General features: G+C 49.8%; 10 protein-coding genes across 10 annotated transcripts; 5 read left to right on the top strand and 5 right to left on the bottom strand.

Moving 5' to 3' along the window:
- Positions 1-843: 843 nt before the first annotated feature.
- N7489_001883 (uncharacterized protein) lies at positions 844-1,788 on the top strand (the record flags this gene model as incomplete). The annotated part of the gene is given in 2 exon segments (XM_056707638.1): positions 844-936; positions 952-1,788. 2 exon segments carry the CDS (start codon positions 844-846, stop codon positions 1,786-1,788), a joined length of 930 nt encoding a protein of 309 aa, XP_056571940.1.
- An 826-nt stretch (positions 1,789-2,614) lies between these two features.
- On the bottom strand, positions 2,615-4,210 carry N7489_001882 (heme-dependent oxidative N-demethylase family protein; the record flags this gene model as incomplete). Its single annotated transcript, XM_056707637.1, has 3 exons — positions 2,615-3,095; positions 3,157-3,622; positions 3,685-4,210. The coding sequence occupies 3 exons, from the start codon at positions 4,208-4,210 to the stop codon at positions 2,615-2,617; spliced, it is 1,473 nt and encodes a 490-aa protein (XP_056571939.1).
- An 880-nt stretch (positions 4,211-5,090) lies between these two features.
- N7489_001881 (PRP38 family protein) lies at positions 5,091-5,744 on the bottom strand (the record flags this gene model as incomplete). The annotated part of the gene is made up of 1 exon (XM_056707636.1): positions 5,091-5,744. One exon carries the CDS (start codon positions 5,742-5,744, stop codon positions 5,091-5,093), a length of 654 nt encoding a protein of 217 aa, XP_056571938.1.
- A 533-nt stretch (positions 5,745-6,277) lies between these two features.
- On the top strand, positions 6,278-7,336 carry N7489_001880 (uncharacterized protein; the record flags this gene model as incomplete). The annotated part of the gene is made up of 1 exon (XM_056707635.1): positions 6,278-7,336. One exon carries the CDS (start codon positions 6,278-6,280, stop codon positions 7,334-7,336), a length of 1,059 nt encoding a protein of 352 aa, XP_056571937.1.
- A 292-nt stretch (positions 7,337-7,628) lies between these two features.
- N7489_001879 (WD40 repeat domain-containing protein) lies at positions 7,629-9,698 on the bottom strand (the record flags this gene model as incomplete). The annotated part of the gene is made up of 3 exons (XM_056707634.1): positions 7,629-7,860; positions 7,919-9,581; positions 9,659-9,698. 3 exons carry the CDS (start codon positions 9,696-9,698, stop codon positions 7,629-7,631), a joined length of 1,935 nt encoding a protein of 644 aa, XP_056571936.1.
- Positions 9,699-10,845: 1,147 nt separating this feature from the next.
- On the top strand, positions 10,846-14,704 carry N7489_001878 (uncharacterized protein; the record flags this gene model as incomplete). The annotated part of the gene is made up of 6 exons (XM_056707633.1): positions 10,846-11,202; positions 11,280-11,548; positions 11,614-11,703; positions 11,759-13,785; positions 13,853-13,946; positions 14,008-14,704. The coding sequence occupies 6 exons, from the start codon at positions 10,846-10,848 to the stop codon at positions 14,702-14,704; spliced, it is 3,534 nt and encodes a 1,177-aa protein (XP_056571935.1).
- Positions 14,705-14,998: 294 nt separating this feature from the next.
- On the bottom strand, positions 14,999-17,774 carry N7489_001877 (C2H2-type zinc finger protein; the record flags this gene model as incomplete). Its single annotated transcript, XM_056707632.1, has 6 exons — positions 14,999-15,216; positions 15,274-15,689; positions 15,748-16,786; positions 16,839-17,123; positions 17,199-17,609; positions 17,660-17,774. The coding sequence occupies 6 exons, from the start codon at positions 17,772-17,774 to the stop codon at positions 14,999-15,001; spliced, it is 2,484 nt and encodes an 827-aa protein (XP_056571934.1).
- Positions 17,775-18,371: 597 nt separating this feature from the next.
- N7489_001876 (putative amidase) lies at positions 18,372-20,083 on the bottom strand (the record flags this gene model as incomplete). The annotated part of the gene is made up of 3 exons (XM_056707631.1): positions 18,372-19,321; positions 19,381-20,003; positions 20,055-20,083. The coding sequence occupies 3 exons, from the start codon at positions 20,081-20,083 to the stop codon at positions 18,372-18,374; spliced, it is 1,602 nt and encodes a 533-aa protein (XP_056571933.1).
- A 454-nt stretch (positions 20,084-20,537) lies between these two features.
- On the top strand, positions 20,538-21,622 carry N7489_001875 (polysaccharide deacetylase family protein; the record flags this gene model as incomplete). Its single annotated transcript, XM_056707630.1, has 4 exons — positions 20,538-20,643; positions 20,695-20,971; positions 21,026-21,430; positions 21,484-21,622. 4 exons carry the CDS (start codon positions 20,538-20,540, stop codon positions 21,620-21,622), a joined length of 927 nt encoding a protein of 308 aa, XP_056571932.1.
- Positions 21,623-22,929: 1,307 nt separating this feature from the next.
- Positions 22,930-23,457, top strand: N7489_001874 (uncharacterized protein; the record flags this gene model as incomplete). Its single annotated transcript, XM_056707629.1, has 1 exon — positions 22,930-23,457. The coding sequence occupies one exon, from the start codon at positions 22,930-22,932 to the stop codon at positions 23,455-23,457; it is 528 nt and encodes a 175-aa protein (XP_056571931.1).
- Positions 23,458-23,548: the final 91 nt, after the last annotated feature.

The raw sequence follows: 23,548 nt of genomic DNA, 5'->3' as shown, positions 1-23,548 counted from the left end.
CCAGTCTCTTTTTTACCACTGGGCGCACAGCGACTGGCGGTGGGGAGGGGCAGAGCTCGGCTGATTCCAAGGAGATTCAGACCTTGTTGCTGCTGCTTCGACCCAAATACCCGGATAACGCAGCGCAGCTTGCAGCGACTGTGGAGGTGGTGAATAAGTGCTTTGTGAGAGTCCTTCGGCTCTCGGAGCCCATAGATACCGGACGGCCTCTCTCGGTTTACGGCATTGATTCCCTGGCTGCTGTGGAAGTCCGAAACTGGCTTCGAGTCGAACTTGGGGCTTTAGTAGCTACATTGGATAATCTGAACGCTTCGTCGCTAATCGCTCTTTGCGAGAAGGTTGTAGCGAAAGTGGGCACTTCATAGAGCAAAATAGGAGGGGAGACGGGGGGTTCGTCAATAGTCAGTGCTTTAAAGATAGAAATTGCGCAGGACAAATGTGAAATGAGCAAAGTCTTTGCCTTCCATACGTATGGTTGTATAAAGCGATATTTGCTTCCAATCATTAATGGTAACTAGTGCGTTCTTTCTACGCAAGAAAAGCGAGTCGAAATTTTGCCGAGTTGGGGAAGAGGAAGGGAAGAGGGGGAACGGCTGTGTACCTGGTCGGTGGTCGTCCGGTGGTCGACCGATTGGAGGTCTCACCTCCGGATTATCCCTGCCAGTGGAAGCCACCAACTGATTTGGCGGGCGCATGCAGTGTCAGCAGGATGAGACGGGTGCAGGGGAACAGAACCGCCCCCCCCCCGGGAAGCTACGTAAACCGCTGGGAAGGACATGTAAGCGCACAAGAGTCTTCTTTTATGGAGGTATAGCAAACTAGCATTCAACCTCCTATCCGACCATGTCGCTTACCTCCCTGCGGAATCTGCGCACCCAGTGGTTCCCGCCCAAACCGGCCTTCACTGAGAAAGAGCTGCCCTCGCAGAAGGGTCGGGTTTCATCGTGACAGGTGGCAATGCCGGCGTCGGCTTTGAATTATGCAAGATCCTGTATGGCTCCGGTGCCACCATACATGGCATCAAGATCGGAGGCAAGTCCCCAAACTAATTTGGACTCATGGCCTCACCGGTGGTGGGCTAACACGGTTCTCCAGGAGCTTGCCGAGAACGCGATTCAATCCATCATGAAGGTTCAACCTGCGCCGAAGTCGCCCGGCAAGATCAAGTTCCTCCATCTTGACCTCAACGACTTGGAATCAGTCAAGCGGGCGGCAACTACCTTCGCACAACAAGAATCGAGGGTCGATGTCCTCTGGAATAATGCAGGAACTGGAGCGAACCTGGTAGAGGCCGGCGCTAAAACAGCCCAGAGATTCGAGGCTATAGTGGGGATGCACTGTATCGCGACTTTGCTATTCACCGAGCTCGTGCGACCGCAGCTACGGGAGGCTGCAGCAGCGCCCGAGACAGCTCGTGGATCTGTTAGGGTGGTGTGGACATCCAGCTTTTTGGCGGAGGGCGCCTCGCCGGCGAATGGGATTGATTTCGCTGTTTTAGATAACGGAACCAAATATCGCACCCGCAACTATGCTGTCTCAAAGGTGGGAACCTGGATTCTGGGACTGGTGTTGGCACGACGATCCAATCTGGACCAGGAGAAGATTGTGAGCGTGGTGCAGAATCCGGACAATCTAAATGCGGGCTCCTATGCAGGCACTCCGGCGGTTGCGATGTTTTTCATTAGCCCCTTGCTCCATGAGGCCAAGTTTGGGGCCTATACTGAGCTATACGCCGGTTTATCATCCGAGATAACCGTTGAGAAGAATGGCGCCTATATCATTCCCTGAGGAAGGATTCGACCGGACAAGGATTGTCCACGGCGAGATATTGTCGCGGCGATGACTTCGGCCGAGGATGGGGGACTTGGATATCCAACACGGTTTTGGGAGTGGTGTGAACAGCAGTGGAAGCCCTTTGTGTAAGGCCCGAGCTTCAATGTTGCATGTCTCGAGGTTCATCATATTTAGGTGATGCCGGGTCTATTACAGCCCCAATGATAAGTATGTATTGTGATCTCGATTAGGGCCAGAGAGCAAGCTGTACTTCTTCGTTAGTGCAAGGCCAAACTTGTCTTTAACATGCTCCTATTTAAAGGTTTATTAATTGAAACATATAACATTTGGATTTAGACTAAGGCTAATTTAAGACAAGTCTATAATATATATCGAAATAGAAAGCCGCCAATGCTCGATGGGACCCAACTCATGCGGGAACAACCTCTCGATAGGCAAAGTCTCTCGTGCCAATCAGAACATGCAGTTCATGAGACATGACTGAGGTACTCAACAAGTCACATAGTCGATTATGCCCCCGAAGGTGGTTGGAGAACATCGGCCAATAAAAACGCGTTAGCAACCCTATCTAGGTAGATACAGCATGTGCTTCCATCCAGTTTGCTTTTCGGGTCGTCAGAGAGCAAACCCCCTCTCACTCTCATCCGACTCGTTTTCTACGGCTTTAAGTGAACCAGAAATACGACATGTCAATACTTATTCCTATGAATATATCACACCAAGCGACTCAATGATACAGTACTGGTAAACGATAGCTGCCACCTTGGGAATCATGAAGGTATTCAGTTAAAAGAACAATGCCAGTGAACATATCAACCACCTAAAACCCCTGCTGACGATGCCACTTCTCTTGCCAACCTTTGAACCATGGGCTATCGTCCAAAGTAGATGCTTCCCAATCTTTCGGAACTAACCCATTATCCTTCTGCTCCTCTGCCCATTCCTTCAACTTAGGAAGTACAACATGTTGTACATGCCAAACACTCTTGTAATCAATGAGGTTCTTCTTTCCGTCAGTAACAACCTTCATCACCAGAGCCGGTACGCCAGGCTCATCACGGAATTCCGTGACTGGAGTAAAAAGTCCCTTGAAATTGAAAACCACCGCACCAGACAAGGGCAGACGTCTGAGAGTCTGCCAGTCCACCCGCAGGTGACATTCTTCGATGGTCAAATCATCCCGCTGAGATAGCCGGTGCAGCTCGTGGGGGTCCCCGGGTGGCATATACAATGGCTGTCCAATTTCCAGGCCCCACGAGCCTCGCTGGATTGGTTTCTCCGTCGGCATCTTAGTGAAAAATCTAAACCAGACGTATAAGCACTTCGACATCCGATGTCTCCTAGGGTCAGCATCAAACATACCGATCCATCGAGAACTGCATCTTCTCCCTATAATCCGGAATCGGTTCGTGGATCTCATGCAGCTGCTTCCCGATCTTCGACGCCACATTCCACCCCAGCGCGGAGCAGATCACCGCCGCACGCAAGAAATAGAATCCCGTCGTCTCGTCACGAAGCATGATTGCAAAGTCTTCGGGTACGTTGTCCAAGAGGATTTCGAGAGGGGGCTTGGCTGTGATGTCCTGCTCGGTGCCGAGGATTTTGTTCTGTAGTACGCGCTTGTTCCTTAACGTGAAGTACTGAGGGTATCGAGCACATATAAATTGCAAAACCATCTCCATCAACTCTTTGCATGCGAGTTCGGAGCCCGGCATGACATCGAGAACTGCTTTACCATTTCTGGCATAGAGCTCTTTCCGCTGGGCAATGCGGCTCTTATACGTGCTTTCGAGCTCGATCCACCAGTCTGTTTCAAGTTTGGTCAAGGCTATTTTTGAGCAGAGCAGATTAGTTCCACTTCATGGTTGTTCCAGTTTATATGAGACATACACATCGTTTGGTGATACGCCCACCGCAATGGACGATATGGTCGAGGTAGTGCCTTCTCGATATTGAATTCGGGATACGGGCTGGGAAGTGGAACTCCACTTAGAGTCGCATAGTCCGGAAAGTCTCCGAGTCCTTTGATCTCTGCGACTGAGAATCCCATCGGTGTGTACTTGTCGCACGGGCTGGTTACATAGTCGGCGCTCATGGGTAGAATATTTCGACGCACTTCATCTTCCTGGACGTCGCGTCCGGGTGAAGCACCACTAAGATCTGCAAGGGTATGCCTGCGTTGGGGCGGGAGAACATTGTCATAGCTAGATGGAGCAGTTGGGCTTGTTGTTGCTTTCTTGTCCGGAGAAAAAGACCGCGGTGGAGTTCGGGCAGTTGAAGGTCTTCGATCACGGAGCGTTACTCTAGCCAAAATGGATGTGCCAAATGCCCGACTAAAGCAGGCGTAGACTCCAGTAGCAGCTAGTAGGATAAATCCAACTCGCCAGAGATTCTCTGGGATTGAAAGGAAGTTCATAGCGGCTCAATCCATACGAGTTAGGGCAAGCTGTAGGTGGATGGCGATTCAATATGCAGGGATTATAACAGCGCAGTTGCACAGGGTGGCTTTACAAAAGTAAGTACCTAGCCGTGGGCAGACGAGGGGCCACGCGAATAAGTACTCTCCGGGATAACAGTGCGCAAAGTATGTTCGGATCGTGTTGCACTTGGATGATGGATGTCCGGAGCGGGGGTGAGATTTACATCCATTGAAAGTAACAAGAGGCACGCATCGAATAGCCGTTTTGGTTATGGCTCGATTGTGATTTGCCCTGTTGGGAGAGGAAATACCGGTGACCTTGACCTATACTGGTTTTTGCTGAGTTGACGTCACAGTCGGTTTAACGAAAGCCAGGCTATCCTCTTATCATGTTACTCTTTCTAGATGTCCTTATCATATGGTCTACCTCTGCACCGACGTATATAGGGCAGGGGAGGTACACAAGATGCATATAAATTAGGTACGCAGATTTGTCAAGTTTACGACACCTATCAGTACATACTAGAGACGTATCATTTGTCATTGTTCGAAGGTGATAATTTACCTGTTCATTATAGATAGAATGCGAGAAGCCATGTCTTGGATGAATTGATTCTGCAAACAGACCAGAACAGATAAGGACTGGGAACAAGTATACCGAAGAGGAACCCCTTCGATTACCCAAAAGGGTAAAAATGTCCCGAGGCTTGGCGGCAGATGACTTGTTTGATTATGGGGGATGCACCTGTGGACAGTGCACAGCTCCAGCCGCTTAGACAAAACTCACTATCACCCGACGTGTTAGTCTTGTCTTTCTGGTAACCTCGACCCCTTCTTCGGAGTTATGTTTTTGTATCTGACAAGCATGTTGGACTCATCAGTCTTCTGGCTCACAGGGACTGATTCGCTCGTCCAGCAAATCCAAGTCTTCCAGTTGTGTTCGCGGTGGCAGCTTCCAGAGACTAGTACCGCAGACACGGTCTTTTGTGAGAAGATCGTCGACGAACTGATCCATATATGTAAGGGTGAAAGTGTCGCGCACCCGTCGCTTCAGTTTCCGGTAATCGAGCAGTAGTGGTTCCAGGGTCTTGTAGACATCGACCGGGTCGAACGTGAGGCGAACGTAGAAAGCCGCAAGAGCGCGCAGGTATTTGAAGTCGCCTCGGTCCTTGACGAGAGCACTATCTGGATCTTCTGCCTCGTCGCCACTGCCGGGGTCGGTGTAATTGAGTAGTTCGAGGATGACGTCTCGGTCGGGCCCGAGCTGGAGGAGTTTGAATGCGAGGCAAAGGAAAGGGGTGGGTTTCTCAGAGACACCGTATGTTCCACCGATGGATGTCAATTCGACCGCACGATCACACAGAGTCGCTGCATTCAAACCGAAGCATTGTTCCTTCCAGTAGTATGAGTCGGTGATGCGATCGCGCACGGCTTTCTCGAAGAGCGTGGCGGGGTTGACGCCACGGACCAGGGGGCCCTTATACCCGCGATTATCGAGGAATGAGCTGGCATCAGCACGATGAGCTGCCATTTTGGACGTGAAAACGGACGTGGAGGTGCCAAGGCATCGAAGTGAAAAAGGGCTACGGCAGCTTTTTTTGGGAGCATCGCGATAATGCGGATTTGGGAGATACCGCCTTTATGACCGCCTTTATCGTTCGACGTCCGTACCAAAAGCCCTGTGGTGTATACGGCCTGTCTTCAATGTTCTCGCCTATTAATTTACATTTAATAACATCAATCATGTATATCTATTATTCGTCGACATGGGCGACCTCGGGATGGTCAATGTCCCGCTAAAAATAACCCAACCTGATCAACCAACCACTGTGAAGTAACATCGCCAAGACTGGCCTTATCGATAGTCGCGCGGACAACGTAAACAACTTGATGTCATGAAACAACCTTGGAAGCCTAACAGGCCTAACAATAAGACATCCTTGGAGAACAATAGTACAAGGCTGTTATATCTTGAGCGTCATCCCGGGTGTCATGCATATCTAAAATTTTAACTTCGCCTTATCACATTCCCGCCATTCATCCCATGCAGCCTCCCTTGTGGCCATGGTTCTTCTTACGTCCTCCACAGTTTCGGCGATCGTGTCGATGGGAGTGATCTGCATATTTACCTCATTGTTATTTCTGTCCGGATATGTCCTACAACAGCAATCTGTCAAGAACATCCAGCATGCTTTAAAGCCCCAGGAAGCCGCCCAACTGGCCAAACACAGGTCGGCCCCAGCATTCCAGAAGCCACTTAAACGAGGTCTATCAGATACCGGCTATGTGGCTGATGAAGATACACCAGTTATTGGGAGTCAACCCAACTACGACGCGTTTGGAAACTATGCCTATCTCCAAATGCTATCTGAACCAGATCCATCAGACATATGCTCCGCAATTCTCTTTTTCAGACAACTCCACACAAATGGAACAGCCGTCCAGGACCGCCTGTTCATGTACCCAGAGCAATGGGACCGAATGTCAGCCCAGAAACTAGGCTCATCCGCCACTAAAGCTTTGTCAATATTACGCGCTGCCAGCGCCAAATACAATATATGGCTCCTTCCCATCGACATGTCGGCAGCCACAGCGGCAGGCTACTCAACAACAAACAGCAAGCTGCTCCACCTGGGCCAGATCCAGTTCATGCAGTATGACAGCGTTCTCTATGTTCAAACACCTGGTCTACTTTTAGACACAGGCAAACTGGATGACATGCTCCTGGATCGGCCATTGCCCCTCCGACATGACAAGAACCGCCCAGAATCCTACAATAATGAGGCATGGATTCCTATGCCGCTTCGTGCGAATCGTCAGGCGGGTATCCCGCCTGTTTATCTCATTACTGTCAATAATATCGAGAATGGAAATGTTGAGGCAAGGACGCATGTTCCCAATGTTGCGTTGCCTGGGTTCGGGGGTCTTGTGGTTGGGCCTCGGGGAGCTGCCAAAGCAGCGAAATCGGCAAAGGCCGATCAGCCTGGCTACGTCTATTTCGATAGCGATCGTGATGGACATGTTAAGTGGGCTGATAATCCCTACTTTGGGACCTGGCGATCTCAGCAAGCTGAAGTTTGTGAGGGGTTGGACTTGGACGAAATCATTCATGATGAGCAATGATCTTTGGGTGATTTTTTTTTTACTTTTATTTTTATGTGACATGGTCTTGTGCATGTTGTAAATATGGAGGGGAATTGGCGTTGGTGTTTGTGATATGCATCCATATACGGTAGTTTTATATGGCGATTGTGTCAATTTCAGAGTTTGGGCTTTAGGCAACAGATGTTTCCTGTCCGTTCCAGTTCAATTGTATGGTTTTCTCGCACCTTCGGGTTTGAAGTCATGATATTCGTTCATTATATGTGACTATGCTCCATTATGCTTCTTACATATCCATCAATCATAGCTTTCCCTACTGTGGCACACCGATCTCGTAACCTAGGAGGACTTCAGTGGTATTTCCTTCCCAGCCCCGGTTACCGCTGGTTGAGATCATGTAACGGCATGCATTGTCGATATATAGCTGAGAGATGGTTCCAGTCCGATGCCCAGGAATGATCAGGAACGGAACTGGCGAATGACGAGAAGCCTGGTCGCCTTGCTCGTTTCGTAAATCGTAGAGACGGAGGATATCGTGAGACGCGCTGTAAATAACAAAGGTTAGAAAAACAGATCTGCTTTCGGTGGTAGTCCTTTACTTACCAGACAAGATGACGCCCGTTCGGCATGGCCTTGAGTGCTGTCACCGGCCCACTCCCCTGTGGGAATTTGAATGTTCGTTCGGCATTTCGCAAACCCTTGTGGAGACTGTATTCTTCAACAGTGCCATTGCGGCGTCCGGCGTAAATGTAATTTCCATCAGGGGACCAACAAGCATTCATACACCACGGAGGAGAATTATAGGGGGTAATGCGAGCAACAGGATCAGGCTGTCGCCGGTCCCAAACTCGGATTGTTCCATCGATCGAGGCAGCCAGGAACGTGTTATCGCTCGTCACACCTTGTTCTTGTTGGGTATTCTGTGAGAAGTCTGGGGCCGATGATGGTGTCTCGAGATCCTCTGCTTTGGGGATTCCATTGACAACCGGCTGCACTGGGCCAGTTGAGATGTCCGCATCGTTCATTTCTATCTTCTGGACCGGGGCATCTGTATCGGTATTTGTTTGCTTCGACAATGGATTGTTCGTGCTTTGTTCATGTCCCACATCTGGTTGGGCAGGTATTTCATCATCGACTTCCCCTGGTGCATCGGCATCTGGCATAGCACCATTGGCTACGGCGCGGCCGAACTCATCGTCCTCGTCTACTCCAAATACTCCACCGGATGGCTCCCCACCATCTGCAGCTCCGCCATCTGCGTCACCGAATAATGAGTCCGCTCCGCCAAAGAGTGAGTCTGCCGGGGAGCCCGCCTGCGGGTTCTCGATCGCGCCCGACTGTCCATTGTTGTGAGTGGCATCCATGAAGTTGAAGTTGTCTGTACTAGGGGCAGCATAGTTTGATGCATATGTGCCATTGGTCTGCAGCGGTTCGATTGTGTCCTTAGGGACGGGAAGGCTGGACTCTGGTCGAATCTGCAGAGCAGATACTTGGCCGCTGCTGCCACCGAAAGCCCGTCTAGCTTGACCGGTATGCAGATCCCAGTCGAAGACCCGTTTATCCCAGCTCCCGGACAGCAATGATTCTTCATCTGATGTGAGGTTCATGGAGGACACTGCCGAGGTATGTTGTCGCAGAAGGGCGATTTCTTTGCCCTCATCGTGGCGCAGTGTTTGGAGACGAATCACCCCGGATTCTAATCCGGAAAGTAGCCACAACCCTTCGCTATGGCTGGCCAAGGAGTACACGGGTGACAAGTGGCTGCCATCCATGTTCTCCCAGTATGTCATCAGAACTCCGGCTTTGACCACACTATCCACGAAGGGATGCCTTTGTGCCACGGTCAACATCAGCTTGCTGTTTATTGAGTCCGCCCAGTTGAACTTGCGCACGAATCCATCCGATCCACCGGTGAAAACCCAACGCATATCCGCTGTCGCTGTGACGGCATTGATCGAGGTGGCATGCGGCGCGGCGGTGGTTGGGACCACGTCGTAGGTTCGTGCTGTGAGGCATTCGGCACGCACACTTGGGTGGTAAATGGAGAACGGTTCAAACACGGAGTTGTCGCCGGTGCCATTGGTGTTTTGTTGCATGCCAGGGCCCTCCGACGCCTGACTCGCATTCGAGGGGCTATCAGCATCTTGATCCCCATCCCCGTCTTGATCCTGGTCGTTATCGTTATCGCCCTCACCATCATCGACGTCGCGCATTGTGTCGTCCATATCGTTCTCGTTCTCGTTATCGGAGCTACCGTCCTGGGAGCCTAGGGAATCGCAGTAATTAGCAAGGTTGGGATCGATCGGCAGATAATTGGAACAAAGAATTGTCGAATTGTCATACCTCCCATGTCACGGTCCTCCTCTTCTTCCAGTGAACCCATGATTACCGCGGCTGTCGATGGTCCGACTTGTGGGGTAGCTATCGTTTGCGCGGAGCAATCGAAGCAGGGGGGTTTCAAACGAAGGCCTCCGGCGCAAACAGAAATAATGTAAACGACAGTGAGATCGGAATTATGCTCCAGCTCCGGAGTACAAGACAAAGGAGAGAGTCGCGAGTTAAGTCGCGGCTTAAAATGCACCTTGGAATGGATCCGATGCTTGGCGGACCAATGAGCATCAAGGGCTCCTTCTCAGTATCAGGCAGGGGTACTACGATATACATTCGGTCACATCATGTACTATATCTACATGTATGAATGCCCTAATAGACATCTCAATTCTCTCATACTAGCCAGTACAGATATTAGGGCTCCAAGGCTATGTTACCATATTATGTAAGTAGATGAAGTAGATTTGGCGACCTGGGGGGTAGGAGACATCTATACCAGTAACTATTTCGGACAGGAAATCATGTACAGATTCCAAGATTTGCCTTTTAAATTGTTAATAGTATTTGATACATGTAAACCATGTCATAACAGTAGTTTTATACAGTTTCGTAGTATAGAAGATTCGTGCCACGACTCCATGTATATCTATGGCCACTATCATCTTATACACAATATCTGATGAATCTCATTAAGAACACATGAGGAATCCATTCCTTGGAATATAATACTATTTGTAGAATATCTACAATATCTACAATATCTACAACATCTACAATATGTCAGATATAGCAAACAGTTTCTCGACCGCTTTCATGTACATTTGTCCTTCTTCGACATCCTTCCAGACAACATTAGTCACTTCTCACTTGGATCTCACTCAATTCCATACAGAGCTTATTGTATTTCGTCTTAGTTTATATTCGTACGCCTGACATATATTCTGCATTGGAGTTGACTTCGACGGTTAATGCCATTTCTCTTTCTTCTACACCTTGTCATCTCCCACACACTTTCCACCTTCCATAACAAATTCACTAGGCTCATAAAGCTCACCGCTCAGAGGATACAATATCGACGCGTAACTTTTCAAAAGATAAAATCCATCTTAAGGGTGGAATCACTGCGGGAAAATCTCTTGGTGAGGTCGAAGATCTACTGGGATATATATTGGCTAACCGCACACATTCTTTAGATAACCATGTCCCACTTTCGCCATGGTTATGGACAACGACCCAACGAGCAGGTTAGGCCCGTTAACCCTGAAATCCGCCAGTACTTCGACCCGGATCTACCAGTCTATGGCCCTTGGAAACTCTGGCAAACCAAGCCAGAGCTTCCTTCGAACGAAGAGATCCTTGGGACAGATATACCGGGAGACTTCGTTGCCCTTACCCCCAACTGCATCACGGAGCCTTGGGTTTCCAAGGAGGGATATCTAGAGGCCCATTATGCATTGATCCGAGAAGACTCGATTGCACCACTTCGAAATGCCGTGGCCAGGGTGCGCGCTGATCCTTTTATGAAAGATACTCCAGACATTTCTATCTACGAGAAGGTGGGTACTCATTTCGAATTTATTTTCGTCATTCTGGAAAATCACAGGTTTGATCCTAATACTCTTTTACATTCAAGGTCTTCGTTGTCGGTGTTACCCTAGCCCGCGCGGGTTTGGCGCTGCACATCCAATTCTCTACTCGCCGCGCGGGCAAAAACATTGCCTGGACATACTCTAACCGCCTTAATCCTGGGACAATCGTTGCTCTAACCCCTAGGCATAATGCATTCTTGAGTAAGTGTGTTGTCGCCGTCGTGGCTTGTCGCCTGATGGAAGCGGTTGAGAAAGACCCCCCAGAGGTCGATCTCTTTTTGGCCTCGCCCAGCGATATCGAGGTTGATCCACAGTGAGTAATACTATGCCCGTGTGACTCCACATGATATAATAGGACTAAGTATGATGTTTCACTAGGCAAGAATGGATCATGGTCGAGGCTCGAGCGGGATATTTCGAGGCCAATCGACATACCCTGACAGCACTGCAAAAGTTATCAAAAGAAAGGTTAGGGAACAATTCAGTGCGGCCCTTGATGAAAGGATTAACTAACCTTATCTAGTTTTCCGTTGAACGAACAAATTTGCAGCTTGGCAGGAGACATTGATGCACCGGGATACATTAACACAGAGCCATGCATGGACTTCTCGCCACTATCTGAAGCCTCGGCACTCGATATCACCACAAGATACGACATCCTCAAGCGATGGCCCTCCCAGCCAATGGGAAAGCTAGATGCATCCCAATGGTCAGCCCTAAACCGAATGTTGACAAAAAAGCTGGCCATCATTCAGGGTCCTCCTGGAACAGGAAAGACCTTTACCTCCATCGCTGCTCTAAGGATGATGCTCTCAAATAAAGGGCCAAAGGATCCTCCGATCATTATAGCTGCTCAAACTAACCATGCCCTCGATCAACTGATCAAGCATATCTCCGTATTTGAGAAGAACTATGTCCGGCTGGGTGGAAGGACCTCCGATCCTGAAATTCGCAAGCGCACCCCTTACGAGATCAGACAAAACCAAGGTCTATTGACAATTGAGGGAGGTTTAATGACTCCAATGAGGAAGAAACAGAACAAGCTCGCGGCCGAGCTCGATAAGCTGCTACAACCACTTGCGCCATCAAACAACAACAGGCCTCTTGCAGCATCTCTATTTCTGGAGCATGGTCTTTTGAGCCGAGAGCAGGTTGACTCCTTGCAAGAAACAGCACAGAAATGGCAGCAATCCAATCTCCCCGCAAATGCTGACCCTTTGGCGGCTTGGCTTTCAGACTGCGTGAGGGAGTTCGACTCCGAATACGCCGGTGACTTTGGTTTCGTTGATGATGATATCGACCTAGAGTACGAGCAACTAAAGGAGATCGAAGTGGAACACGGAAGATATGAAGATGACTGGTCGACTTTCAAAACCCGTTTTTTCCCACTGTCTCCTGGTCTTTGCAGCGCAAACAGTGCCAAAGTCTCTCGGATGGCCCTTGAACATCTGTTGAAAGAGAAGGACTTTTACAAGATTCACAAGAGGTGTCGCGGTGCTGTCTATGACTACCTACGTGAGAAACTGATCGCGATCCTGGGGGAACAGGTGCAACGCCTCGCTCAGACTTACAAAGATTGCTCCACCAATTTCCAAATTGGTCGATTTGAACGGGACTACTGCATTCTCCAGGAGGCGAAGATCATCGGCATGACCACCACTGGTCTGAGCAAATACAGAGGACTAGTCTCCAGTTTGAAACCCCGAGTCATCTTGATCGAGGAGGCCGCAGAAGTACTCGAGGCCCCAGTTGCAGTTGCTTGCCTTCCATCACTTCAGCATCTAATTCTTGTTGGTGATCACCAGCAGCTCAAGGGTCAATGTGCCGACTATGAACTGTGCGGTCACCCTTTCTACCTCGACGTCTCCATGTTTGAGCGTCTCATGATAAATGAAATGCCATACGCCATGCTCCAAGAGCAAAGACGAATGGTACCAGAAATCAGAAAGCTTGTGGCGCCCATTTATGGTGATCTCCTTCGAGACCATCCGTCTGTCGGAAACCACCCTTTGGTTCCTGGTATGGGAGATAAACGATCCTTCTTTTTCGACCACACCGCGCATGAAAGCAACGACAGTCTGTTATCCAAGGTGAATGACTTTGAGGCATCAATGGTGGTTAACTTCCTTGCCTACCTTGTGATGAACAAAGTCCCGGCATCCAGTATCACCGTGCTGACTTTCTACAATGGTCAACGGAAGTTAATCATGCGGAAGAAGTCACAGAACCATAATGTCTCCAATTCGTACGTGAATATACTGACTGTCGACTCATACCAAGGAGAAGAGAATGATATTATCATCCTCTCGCTCGTTCGATCCAATGATCATCGAGGTATCGGCTTTCTCGCACAGGACAACAGAGTGTGTGTTGCCTTGTCGCGCGCTAAATACGGTCTTTACATATTCGGCAACGCACAATGTGTCAGCAAACACAGTAATTTCTGGTATTCGGTTACCAATGTGATGTCCGAAAATCCAGAAGACCCCCGTATTGGCCCAGCTCTGCCTCTGTATTGCACAAGGCACAACCAAGAAACCCTCATTGAAAGTGAGTCCCCATCTTTCATTTCTGGAAATACTGATGAGAAAAGGAAATATCTAAATGCTTCTTCTAGTTCTCAAGGACTGGAACAATATCACCGACGGTTGCAACAAGCCTTGTGACAGGGATTTGCCATGTGGACATCCATGTCCTCGCAAATGTCACGGGTAGGTCTTCAGGATAATCACAGTTTCGACGCATCAAAATACTGATATCTTGTCTTTTTAGTTCTGAGCATGACTGGGTGTCTTGCAAACAGCGTTGCTCTGAAATTCGCAAGTGCTGTAACTCGCCTTGCATTTGTGTGTGCTCTCCACCACACATTCATGATTGCTTCTGCGGTATGGGCAAGGACAGCAAAACCCAGGTCTTCGACGCCGGATCCGACTGGGATGATTTCGATGGCGACGACGATGATCGCGAGCCAAAGATCGGTCCCATCAGTCGGCCCCGAGCCCTAACTCGCACATCTACCTCTGCCGCAGACGAGGATGCAATGCGGCGTGCCGAGGGGGTGCGCCGGTGGCAGGCGTTTGCAAAGGGTGGCGCCGTGTTGGATGATTATCGTCGAGCTGGGATCGTAGTTGGAGGGAGTCATCCTCGGAAAGATGCCACGCCAGTTCAACAGAACATGGTTGGTCCGGTCGAGGGGACCCTAATCAACTTCGACGACGGTGATGGCCAGGCCGAGGTTTGGGGGACAGACGACGAGCAGCCTGCTGCCTCGGCCAAAGGCTGGATGGTTACATATGATGGGGCTCGTGATCGTCCGGCCAAAGCTTTGGTCCTCCAAAAACATGGTCAACGTCGAGTTGGAGCTGAGAGACCAAAGGAATATCTGCTTCCTGAACTAGCTAACGATTACGATCATTCGCCCGGTGGTCGGAGCTATCCCGTGGAGGAGCAGCTGATCGAGCTGTCCTAGGTCGACAGCAAATGTCACTTTCCTACAGCCTTTGCCCTTGCTGGGCTTGCCGGTGAGGGTAAGCTCAGTAGTGGAATATGGAAAACCCAAGGGGACAACGGGAACATGAGAAAGAATGGACGATTCGGGGATGAGAGAAGAATTGCAAGGAAGGGAAATAGAAAAGCACAAAAAGACGGCGATGAGCCATTTCAACAGTAGGTAGGTAGAGGAGTCAAAGCCATCCACCACGATCATGAACACATTATCTTGCAAAAATTCCGATATATACAAACGCCAGACATAATATCAACATCAAATCATAGTAATATACTCTTGCAAGCTCTGTCCAAGAATATTAATAAACGGCCACTGAGTATTTGTCCCAAATAACCTCGCCCACAACTTGAGAACGGCCAATCCCAGAGAAGCCGGTTCAAGATCTGGTGGCGCCTCGCCGTCATCCGTATCAATAGATGAATACGCCTCTTCAATAATACAGCGAGTCCACCGTAGAATGCGGGTTTCATTTTCTACATCGAAATTATTAGCCAATAAACCACACACAACAGACTTGAACATAGACATACCACTCAAGGATTGATCCGGACCTGCCTCAGCAATGGTGAACAGCCATTTGCTTAGCAACACTGCACATTCAATACTAGCCAGGGAGTGCCGCACACTCCAGAAGAAAGCTTGGCTGCGGGCAATGTGGTCTATTCCCAGACGAACGGGGATGCTGAGGGCATGAGCGGCGTATATAAGTGCCGGGATGAGACGGTAGCTGCGTTCTGGGCGTGGAGAGCGCCGGAGGGCAGTGGCTATTATTGTAGGGTCGCGGGTCTCGAGGCGGCGATGAGGCCCCAGATTTAGAGATAGGCGGACGTAAGCGAGTCCCAGGAATGCACTGGAGGTGAAGGGGATTGGCCCGTTTGCATTGTGTGGATCTAGACTGGATTCTGGAGCTTGTTGCCACACGGAGGTCCAGGAACGGAGAGCTCGTCTATGGTTTGGATGAGTTGGAATTGTACCTAGGGAAGATTTGTGGGAGGTGGACTTACTCTAGTTTATTCAGCTCCTCAGTTGGGAGGGTTGTGGAGTGGTTTCCATTCGGCAATGATAGCTCGCTTACGAGATGGATTCGTTGCAGGAGCCCGTGCAAGAGTATATAGTTGCCCAATGGAGCCGGGATGGGGTCTAGTGGTTTGGCTGATCGGGACTTTTGCAGGAGGAGGGTCAACGCGTCTTGGAAGAACAACTGCTGGGGACCTCGTTCTCGCTGGGCTACTTCCCATTCCGCAGCTGTGCTAGCGGTCCATTCCCTGGTAGAACATGGAAGACGCAGGTGTATCTCATTGCTGCGCAAAGATGGATAAGCATTGTATGCGATGCTGTGAACATGGATAAAGCAGAACGCAATCAACTTTGTGCGCCGCGCGGATTCTTGGTCCGCCCATTCGTACCAGTCAAGGGGTGCGCGTGGGTCAGAACGTGTCGTATCTTCTGTCAAGCCAGCCTCGCGAAGATGTCGAACCAACAAGCCCTGGAGATGGAAAGCTTCTTGTACTAGCCTGGCGTTTTCCCATGTGGCGTAGCCCATCAGAATAAGGAGACAGCGAGTGATTTCGATCTGCTTCCAAACAGCAGTTCTTTCTGCTGTTACCTGTGGTTGCGTGAGGGACTGATCGCCAAAATTTGAATAGGGAGATATCCCCAGCGGTACTTGAGAGCCTGGATTGTAGGTTGGCCTAGCTGGAAGACGGGGCTCTCTAGACATCCGTTCAAATAGAACAGCCTTGGAAACGTGGAATATTCTTTCCGCGTTGCGGTGCTCAAATCTATACTGGGCTCCGATCGTCATGATAGCAAGAACCACCTCAGGGGCACGTTCGTTGATATGAAAAGTGGGGATATGCATAAACGGAAGATGTGGCTGGAATCCTTCAAAATAGGAAGTAAGGTACCGAGTCAGTGTGTGGCGCGACGGCAGGACGAAATCCGGGATGACATTGCGAAATTCTTCGAGAGATGCCGCAAGGCGAAAGCGCTGGTCTTCGGTGACATTGAATCGGGACGACCTCTTTGCGTTTTGGGGTGGTTCTGGAATATCGTCAGTGACCTACAGAATTATAGCAATATAAGCGTTATATACCAGAATCAGACAGGGTTCCAAGGCTTTGGTCGCCCCTCGGGACAGATGGAAGCCATGATCTGAATGGTGAGTCTCCTCGAGAACCTTCTCCACTTCGTCGTGACCGCTCATAGTGTTCTTGGGTCTGTCGACCTGTCTCTTTCACATCTTCCAGGCTAACATCTTGTGTCTGAGACGTCTCGCCTTCGCTAGGAACCCATTCCCCCGGCAAGCCAATTGAATCCAAGAAATGTGTGAATTCCTGGAAATGATTCAGATCTTCGGGCAAGTAGGGCATCGGTTGCCCTATTATTGTGTCAGATCAGTACCTAGGTAGGTTTCCGATAATAGCAGGCAAGCAACTACCAAATACAAACGTACCTGTAGGTCGGTAATCGCCTGGAAGAAGCAGCTGGGCAGCCTGAAGCATATCCGGATCATGCACCATACCCGTATGGGGATCAATGGCTGGATTCGGGGCTCCTGCAGTAGCAGCAGGAAGCATGCCGGCGTTGTGATTCGGTTCTAAATAATGCGTGTTCTGTGTGCCAGCCCATTGGTGCACAGCCGATGATCCTGCAAGGGATTCGACGGGTACGGACCTAGTTGGTGTATCATATTGCGGGATGGATGCATGATGGTGCGTTGGCGGGAAATCCGGCTTGATCGTTGGCTCGGGCGGCGTCGGCGAGGTCAGTCCTTCTTGATGTGAGATGCGCGTGTGACGCTTTAACAGATCCCTTCTAGTAAATGCCGCCCCACAAAAGCAAATAAACGGCTTCTCCTTGGTGTCTAGTTTACCGAGTTAGCATTAGCGGGGATCTCCCCAGAACTTGGCTTACGGGTGCGAATGTGCCGCTCCAAATGCTCCGTCCGTCGGAAACTCCGACCGCAGTGTATGCAGATACGTGCCCTTGCTCCACGGGCACCCCGGTGCGGCTGGGGTGATGGGGACATTGAAACATGGGGGATATGGAGAACTGGTTTGGAGAAGGAAAAGGCCAGTGGATGTTGAGGTGGGAGAGCCGACCCCAACTCCCCCAACTCGGGACTTTCGGCCCGCGATAAGCGATAAAGGTGGGGACATTTGGAGATGATCGGGAGATGGTTCACGTATGGAACTTGCTTCACATTCAGACCTTTGATATTATGTATGATTCTTCTGGTTTATGGCTGCTTTATCCTTTCGAATGGTCTCCTAAACAAATTCCCTGGTATTGTGGGAGTGGTGCAGGTGGAAATGGTAAGCCAAGCACTCGCAATACCAATATCGGCCATTTAAGCAACCCAGAAACTGATCCCGAGGTCCCTAGTGCCGCTTATTACCTCGTCATCCTATTTCCTCCAGGGCTGTACCTTCCATTTACTGTACCTTCCTGGGGAACCAGGGCTTTTGAGGGAAGGTAGGTATATTATAAAAACACTATATGGCCATGTCCATACCCACATATGTAGGTAAGGTTGATGCCACGTTAATAGAGGGGTATATATTTTACTTTAGCGTGGGAAATAACCAACCTTGCATTGTCAAATTTGGTCCATCCTGGCCAAAGTTTAGTTCTTATCTATAGAGTAATGCATAGTTTTCCAGTCGAAATGAGCCTCCCAGGCATGACCAGCCCTCAGGATCTTCTCTTCTTGCCATAGTCCGCCAACAATTTGCATCCCAACTGGCAGCATGACCTGGTTATCTTCCTTTGCTGGAGCAAACCCCACAGGTATGGATAGTGCTGGATGACCCGTCACATTGAACACGGCAGTGTTGATTGTAAGGCCCATACTAGGCCTAAGCGAATCCAGCGGGAGTTCTCGCTTTCCATGTCGAGGGGCAACGACCGGCGTTGTAGGCATTACCAGGATATCATACTTCTCGAACAGTACTTCGTACTTGTCACTGACAAGTCGTCCCATATTTGCAGTCTTGCCGTAGAGACCAGGGAATCGTTGCATTAGATAGAGACCGTTAATTATGACGTTCTTCGTAGACGGGAACGCTCTCTGGAAGCCATCATCAGTCCATGGAAGTCGGGCATGTTCCATCTCAGTCATGTAAAGCCCTCTCCGGCCGGTGTTCTGGCCAAGAAGAGTCTGTGCACCGGCAATTCGCTGCTGAATAGTCCAGATAGCCGGCCCGTGTAGATGCTCGGGAAGAGATACTTCCTCGATCGTTGCGCCCAGCTCTTTGAATTTCTGGACGGCAGTCATAACTGCGCCTTTGACATATGGGTCTACGGCACTGTGATCGAATCCTTCAACAACAATGCCGACCTTGAACCCGTCAAGTTGGTTATGGTCCTGCTGGAGAGCTGCCGCGAACCTGGTAGAGCCTGGCTTCGAGCCACCGAGAGCGCGATCATCGATGCCATCATATCCACTAATAACATCCAGACATGTTGCGGCCTCAAGTGTTGTTCGGGCTAGCGGGCCAGCGTGATCAGTCATGGCGTCGCCGCTCGAAATCCCAGTGAAGGGAACGCGCCCATGGGTGGGTTTAAGCCCGACGCCTAGACCCAAGTCAGTTCGCACACATACGTAACATAGTCAAGGAATAAAGAGGGCTTACATCCACAAAATGAAGCGGGAACGCGTATACTACCGCCCTGGTCACCCCCAATCGTAATGTCCACTATACCGGCGGCGACCAGAGCTGCACCGCCAGAGGTACTGCCGCCCGCCGAGTAACCCTTCGCAATTGGATTCTCCACCGTGCCTTGAGCACTGGTATACGAAGAAGTAGAGTTGCACATGTTTTCACACGTCGAAGTCCCGTGGATATCAGCGCCCGCTTCAAGCAATCGTGTTACAACCGTCGCATCCGTGCTAGGTGTCCAGGAAGGGATGATATCGCTTCCGAGGAGCTGCGGCACGCCCGCAACCGCAATGACATCTTTCAAACTGACAGATTTACCTGCCAGCGCCCCGCCTTGGGGATTACCCCGGATGAGAAATCGGTGTGCCCAGGCTTGACCAAAAGCCTGTTCCTTTTCACTTGGTCGGCGCACGTTCTCCCGTGGGTACTTGGTCTGGTCGGGGACTGGTTGATAGTCTGGCAATGCGGCTATACCTTCGGCGCAGTCGTGGACTGCTGCGAGAAGGGTGTGGAAATCTTGCGCCTCGGCTGGGTCGATGGTTAGACCGAGCGGTTTCAGGAGGGCCTCTGCATCGCCCGGTTTGACTGGGTTGCTCCTAAGATAACTGTCATTATATGTTGCAATAACCGAATGTTGAGATACTCACTCTGAAATACTTGTGAAAAGTACTGACATAGTCACTGTTCGACCCCCTGGGATATGCCCTGGATAGTATCTTTCTGGGGGAAGTCACACTTTATGAGGAATCCCTACTGGTGTACTTTTTTTTCCCTACTCCATCGGCATTCTCCAACGGTATATAGCTTGGAGTTCATTTAACTGGGTCTCACTTGCTGGAGACAATGCCTGCCTACCCCAAAACAGCGGACCCCAATTCCGTTGGAGACATTTCGGCGTTGTGGATGGAGTCCACACACGGGCAGAGATAACCGCAATGTTGTAAGTTGACAAGAAATGGTATAAAACACATAAGTGAGCGAATCAGTAAATGAGGTTGAATGTCTCTGGGGAGATGTGCGACCCCGACGGATGAGGGGCTTATCTTCCCCGCATTCACTTGGTTTAAAAGCCAAACCTCTCCTGGCGATTTCCCAAGTTTGAGCACTCAGCACTTATTGATCATTCAACAATGGCACCAAAGCGAGTTCTCATTACCTATGGTGTGGATGTTGACGCTGTAGCCGGTTGGCTGGGCTCGTATGGTGGAGAGGATTCCACAAACGATATCAGCAGAGGTAGGTTCCAGTGTTCTTTCTCTGGGGTTTTGTTCTCTAACGATCGTATAGGATACTGGGCAGGGACAATTGGGACCCAACGATTATTGAAGTTGTTTAAGAAATATGACATCCAGTCGACATGGTTCATCCCCGGCCACTCTCTCGAGACCTTCCCGGAGGACATGGCCGCAGTCCGCGATGCGGGCCACGAGATCGGTCTACATGGGTATTCCCATGAGAACCCGACAGACATGTCTATAGAGCAGCAGCGGGATGTGCTCGACAAAACGTATCGGATGTTGACTGATTTTACTGGAAAGCCTCCCCGAGGAAGCGTGGCACCCTGGTACGTCTGTCTTAGATTTGGCATTGGTCAATGGTGCTAATCAAATTACAATAGGTGGGAAACTAGCAAAGAAGGAGCTCAACTCCTCCTTGACTATGGCATAGAATACGACCACAGCATGAGCCATGAGGACTGCCAGGCTTACTACCTCCGCACAGGCGATAGCTGGACTAGGATCGATTACAACCAAAAGGCTGAAACTTGGATGAAGCCCCTTAAGCATGGATCCCAAACAGGGCTTGTTGAAATTCCGTCTAACTGGTATATTGATGATTTACCGCCGATGATGTTCATTAAGAACGCGCCCAACAGCCATGGGTTTGTTAACCCGCGGGACGTGGAGGATATATGGCGGGACCATTTTGACTACTTCTACCGCGAGTATGATGAGTTTATCTTCCCGATTACTATCCACCCGGATGTCTCGGGAAGACCTCATGTGCTGCTGATGCATGAAAGGTATGCTCTACCCAGGTAGTGATGACGTTGTGCGGAGTATTGACATTCAATAGGCTTATTGAACACTTCAAGAAACACGAGGGTGTTGAATTTGTGACGATGGAACAGGTTTGCGACGAGTTCAAAAATAAGAACCCTCCTCCGCCTGGGGCGTTGATGCCCGCAAAGGCTGGTGCGATGTTAGAGAAGTGAACAGATCTGATATTGGCGTTAACAGTATATTATGATACCTTCTTAATAAGGCGGACTCTGTTGTCTCTCGTTATCTATGATATATCTGCTTTGTCCTGGGGATGGGATTTGCCTACATCGATAATTTATATCTTCTACGGTCAACTCTTACCCAAATCAATATCTTGGAGTTAGCAGCGCTAAGAGACGCATCTGATTTTTGGACATATTTGAAGATCTATCTCCACGTCTCCATTAGCAGGTTAGCAGGGACGTCTACCCCAACACAGGGAAGAACATTATACATACTCCAACTATATATACCCCAAATCAAATACTTATACTCTTAACAGGCAATGTGCAGGGTCATCAGCAAGCCAGCCGATAAGGAATTATAACTGTTCTGTTCGTGGCCAGCTACATGATTGCTGCAGCGCCAAGTACCATTAGGGGTCTACAACGGCCAATTCCCTTTTGCTACATTATACCTTCACCTTCATGTTCTCATCCAGGTAGATCGGAACTATCATTAGTAAGGGTGTTCAGTTGCACAAGTTCTCGCATGTCAGCTAAGTCATGTAGCTTGGCTTGGAAGGGTGCGTATAGGTGTGCGCCCGGGATAAACGAATCCAAGTCAACGGTGAGACACAAACCAACATACGGCATCAGGCTGCCAGACCTGCCCATAGTCAGCAATCAGCAGTATGTTGCAGGCTGCAGATTACTATAGCCAGTGGTTGGTCTTGGTCATCGTGCACGGGGATCTTGCCCAGGCTTGGCGTGTTTCGTTATCCCGGCGGTAGGAAGCTGCTTTTGCGCCAGTGGCGCTTAGCTTAGGAGATAACTCCGTGCACTTTATATTGTGAATGATTGGAGGCCATTAGGAAGTGGCTGTGGGTCGGCAAAAGTTGCAGAATTTTGAGAAGCCCACGGGTGCATCAGATTATTATCCATTGGCCAATTAATCCACGCTATATCAGGCTGGATAGAAGAGAAAGATAAGGGACTTTCATATACACCTAGGTATGTATATGTAGTGCTAAATAACGCTAAAATAACGCTAAATCAGAAACCTGGGCATATACCCCGTACGGAGTACTAAGAAATCATAGTGTCCCATGTCTTTATGCAAACTTCCGTTTCCGAAACTCCCGCACTTTCTCTTCTTGGTTCTTGGTTCCTCGCATCTTTTCTTTTCTTTCCCCTTTCCCTTCTCTTTCCTCTTGTTATTATATATATATCATATCCTCTTTGAAAAAGCGTATCGATCTTATCAAAACCCCACCAATCCGTTATCACCATATCGCCATATCACGGCATATCAAAAGATGGCCCGCAAATTGGCCCTGCTCCTGCTATTAATACACTCGACTCAAGTCCTCGCCCTTCCTACACCCCCCGAGACCCCAGTCGCATCCAAATCCCTGGCGTCAGCCAACACGCGCAGTAAGCGTTACTACTTCCCGGAAACCATTCCCGATCAAGATGAGGTCGCAGCCATGTTGAAGGAGACAGCCATGCGCGAAGCAGGCTTCGTACCCTCGTCCATCGGCTCACCTTCAAAGTCGGTGCCGGAATCAAAGGATAAAACGGAGACGGAGCTACGGATTTCACTGCCGGATCCGCATGCAGCGATCGGCACGGATGCCCCGGCAAACCCACTACCGGATAGCTACACACACCAAGACACAAAGCTGAGCCAGGCCCAGTCGCAGTCCGGTCTGAAAGAGTCGGTCGTGGTCGCGTTGGGATCCGACATGTACCCGATTCACTGGCCGCCGTTTGTATTCTTCGTTATCTCGGCTGCGATCGTGTGTTTCTTTACCGTGCTGCGGGGGATCCGCGCTAAGAAGTGAGTGTGGGACATGTAGCTGTTGGATTAATTATGTTGAGAAATTTGTCTCAATTTGCGCTTCTCTACGAAGAGAAGTCGGGGATTTACGAGGG

Source organism: Penicillium chrysogenum, assembly GCF_028827035.1.
Source record: "Penicillium chrysogenum strain IBT 35668 chromosome Unknown utg000001l_segment0_segment0, whole genome shotgun sequence".
Classification (NCBI taxonomy): Eukaryota; Fungi; Ascomycota; class Eurotiomycetes; order Eurotiales; family Aspergillaceae; genus Penicillium; species Penicillium chrysogenum.
Note: the sequence above shows the minus strand (reverse complement) of the source record. Positions and strands in the feature narration are given on the sequence as shown.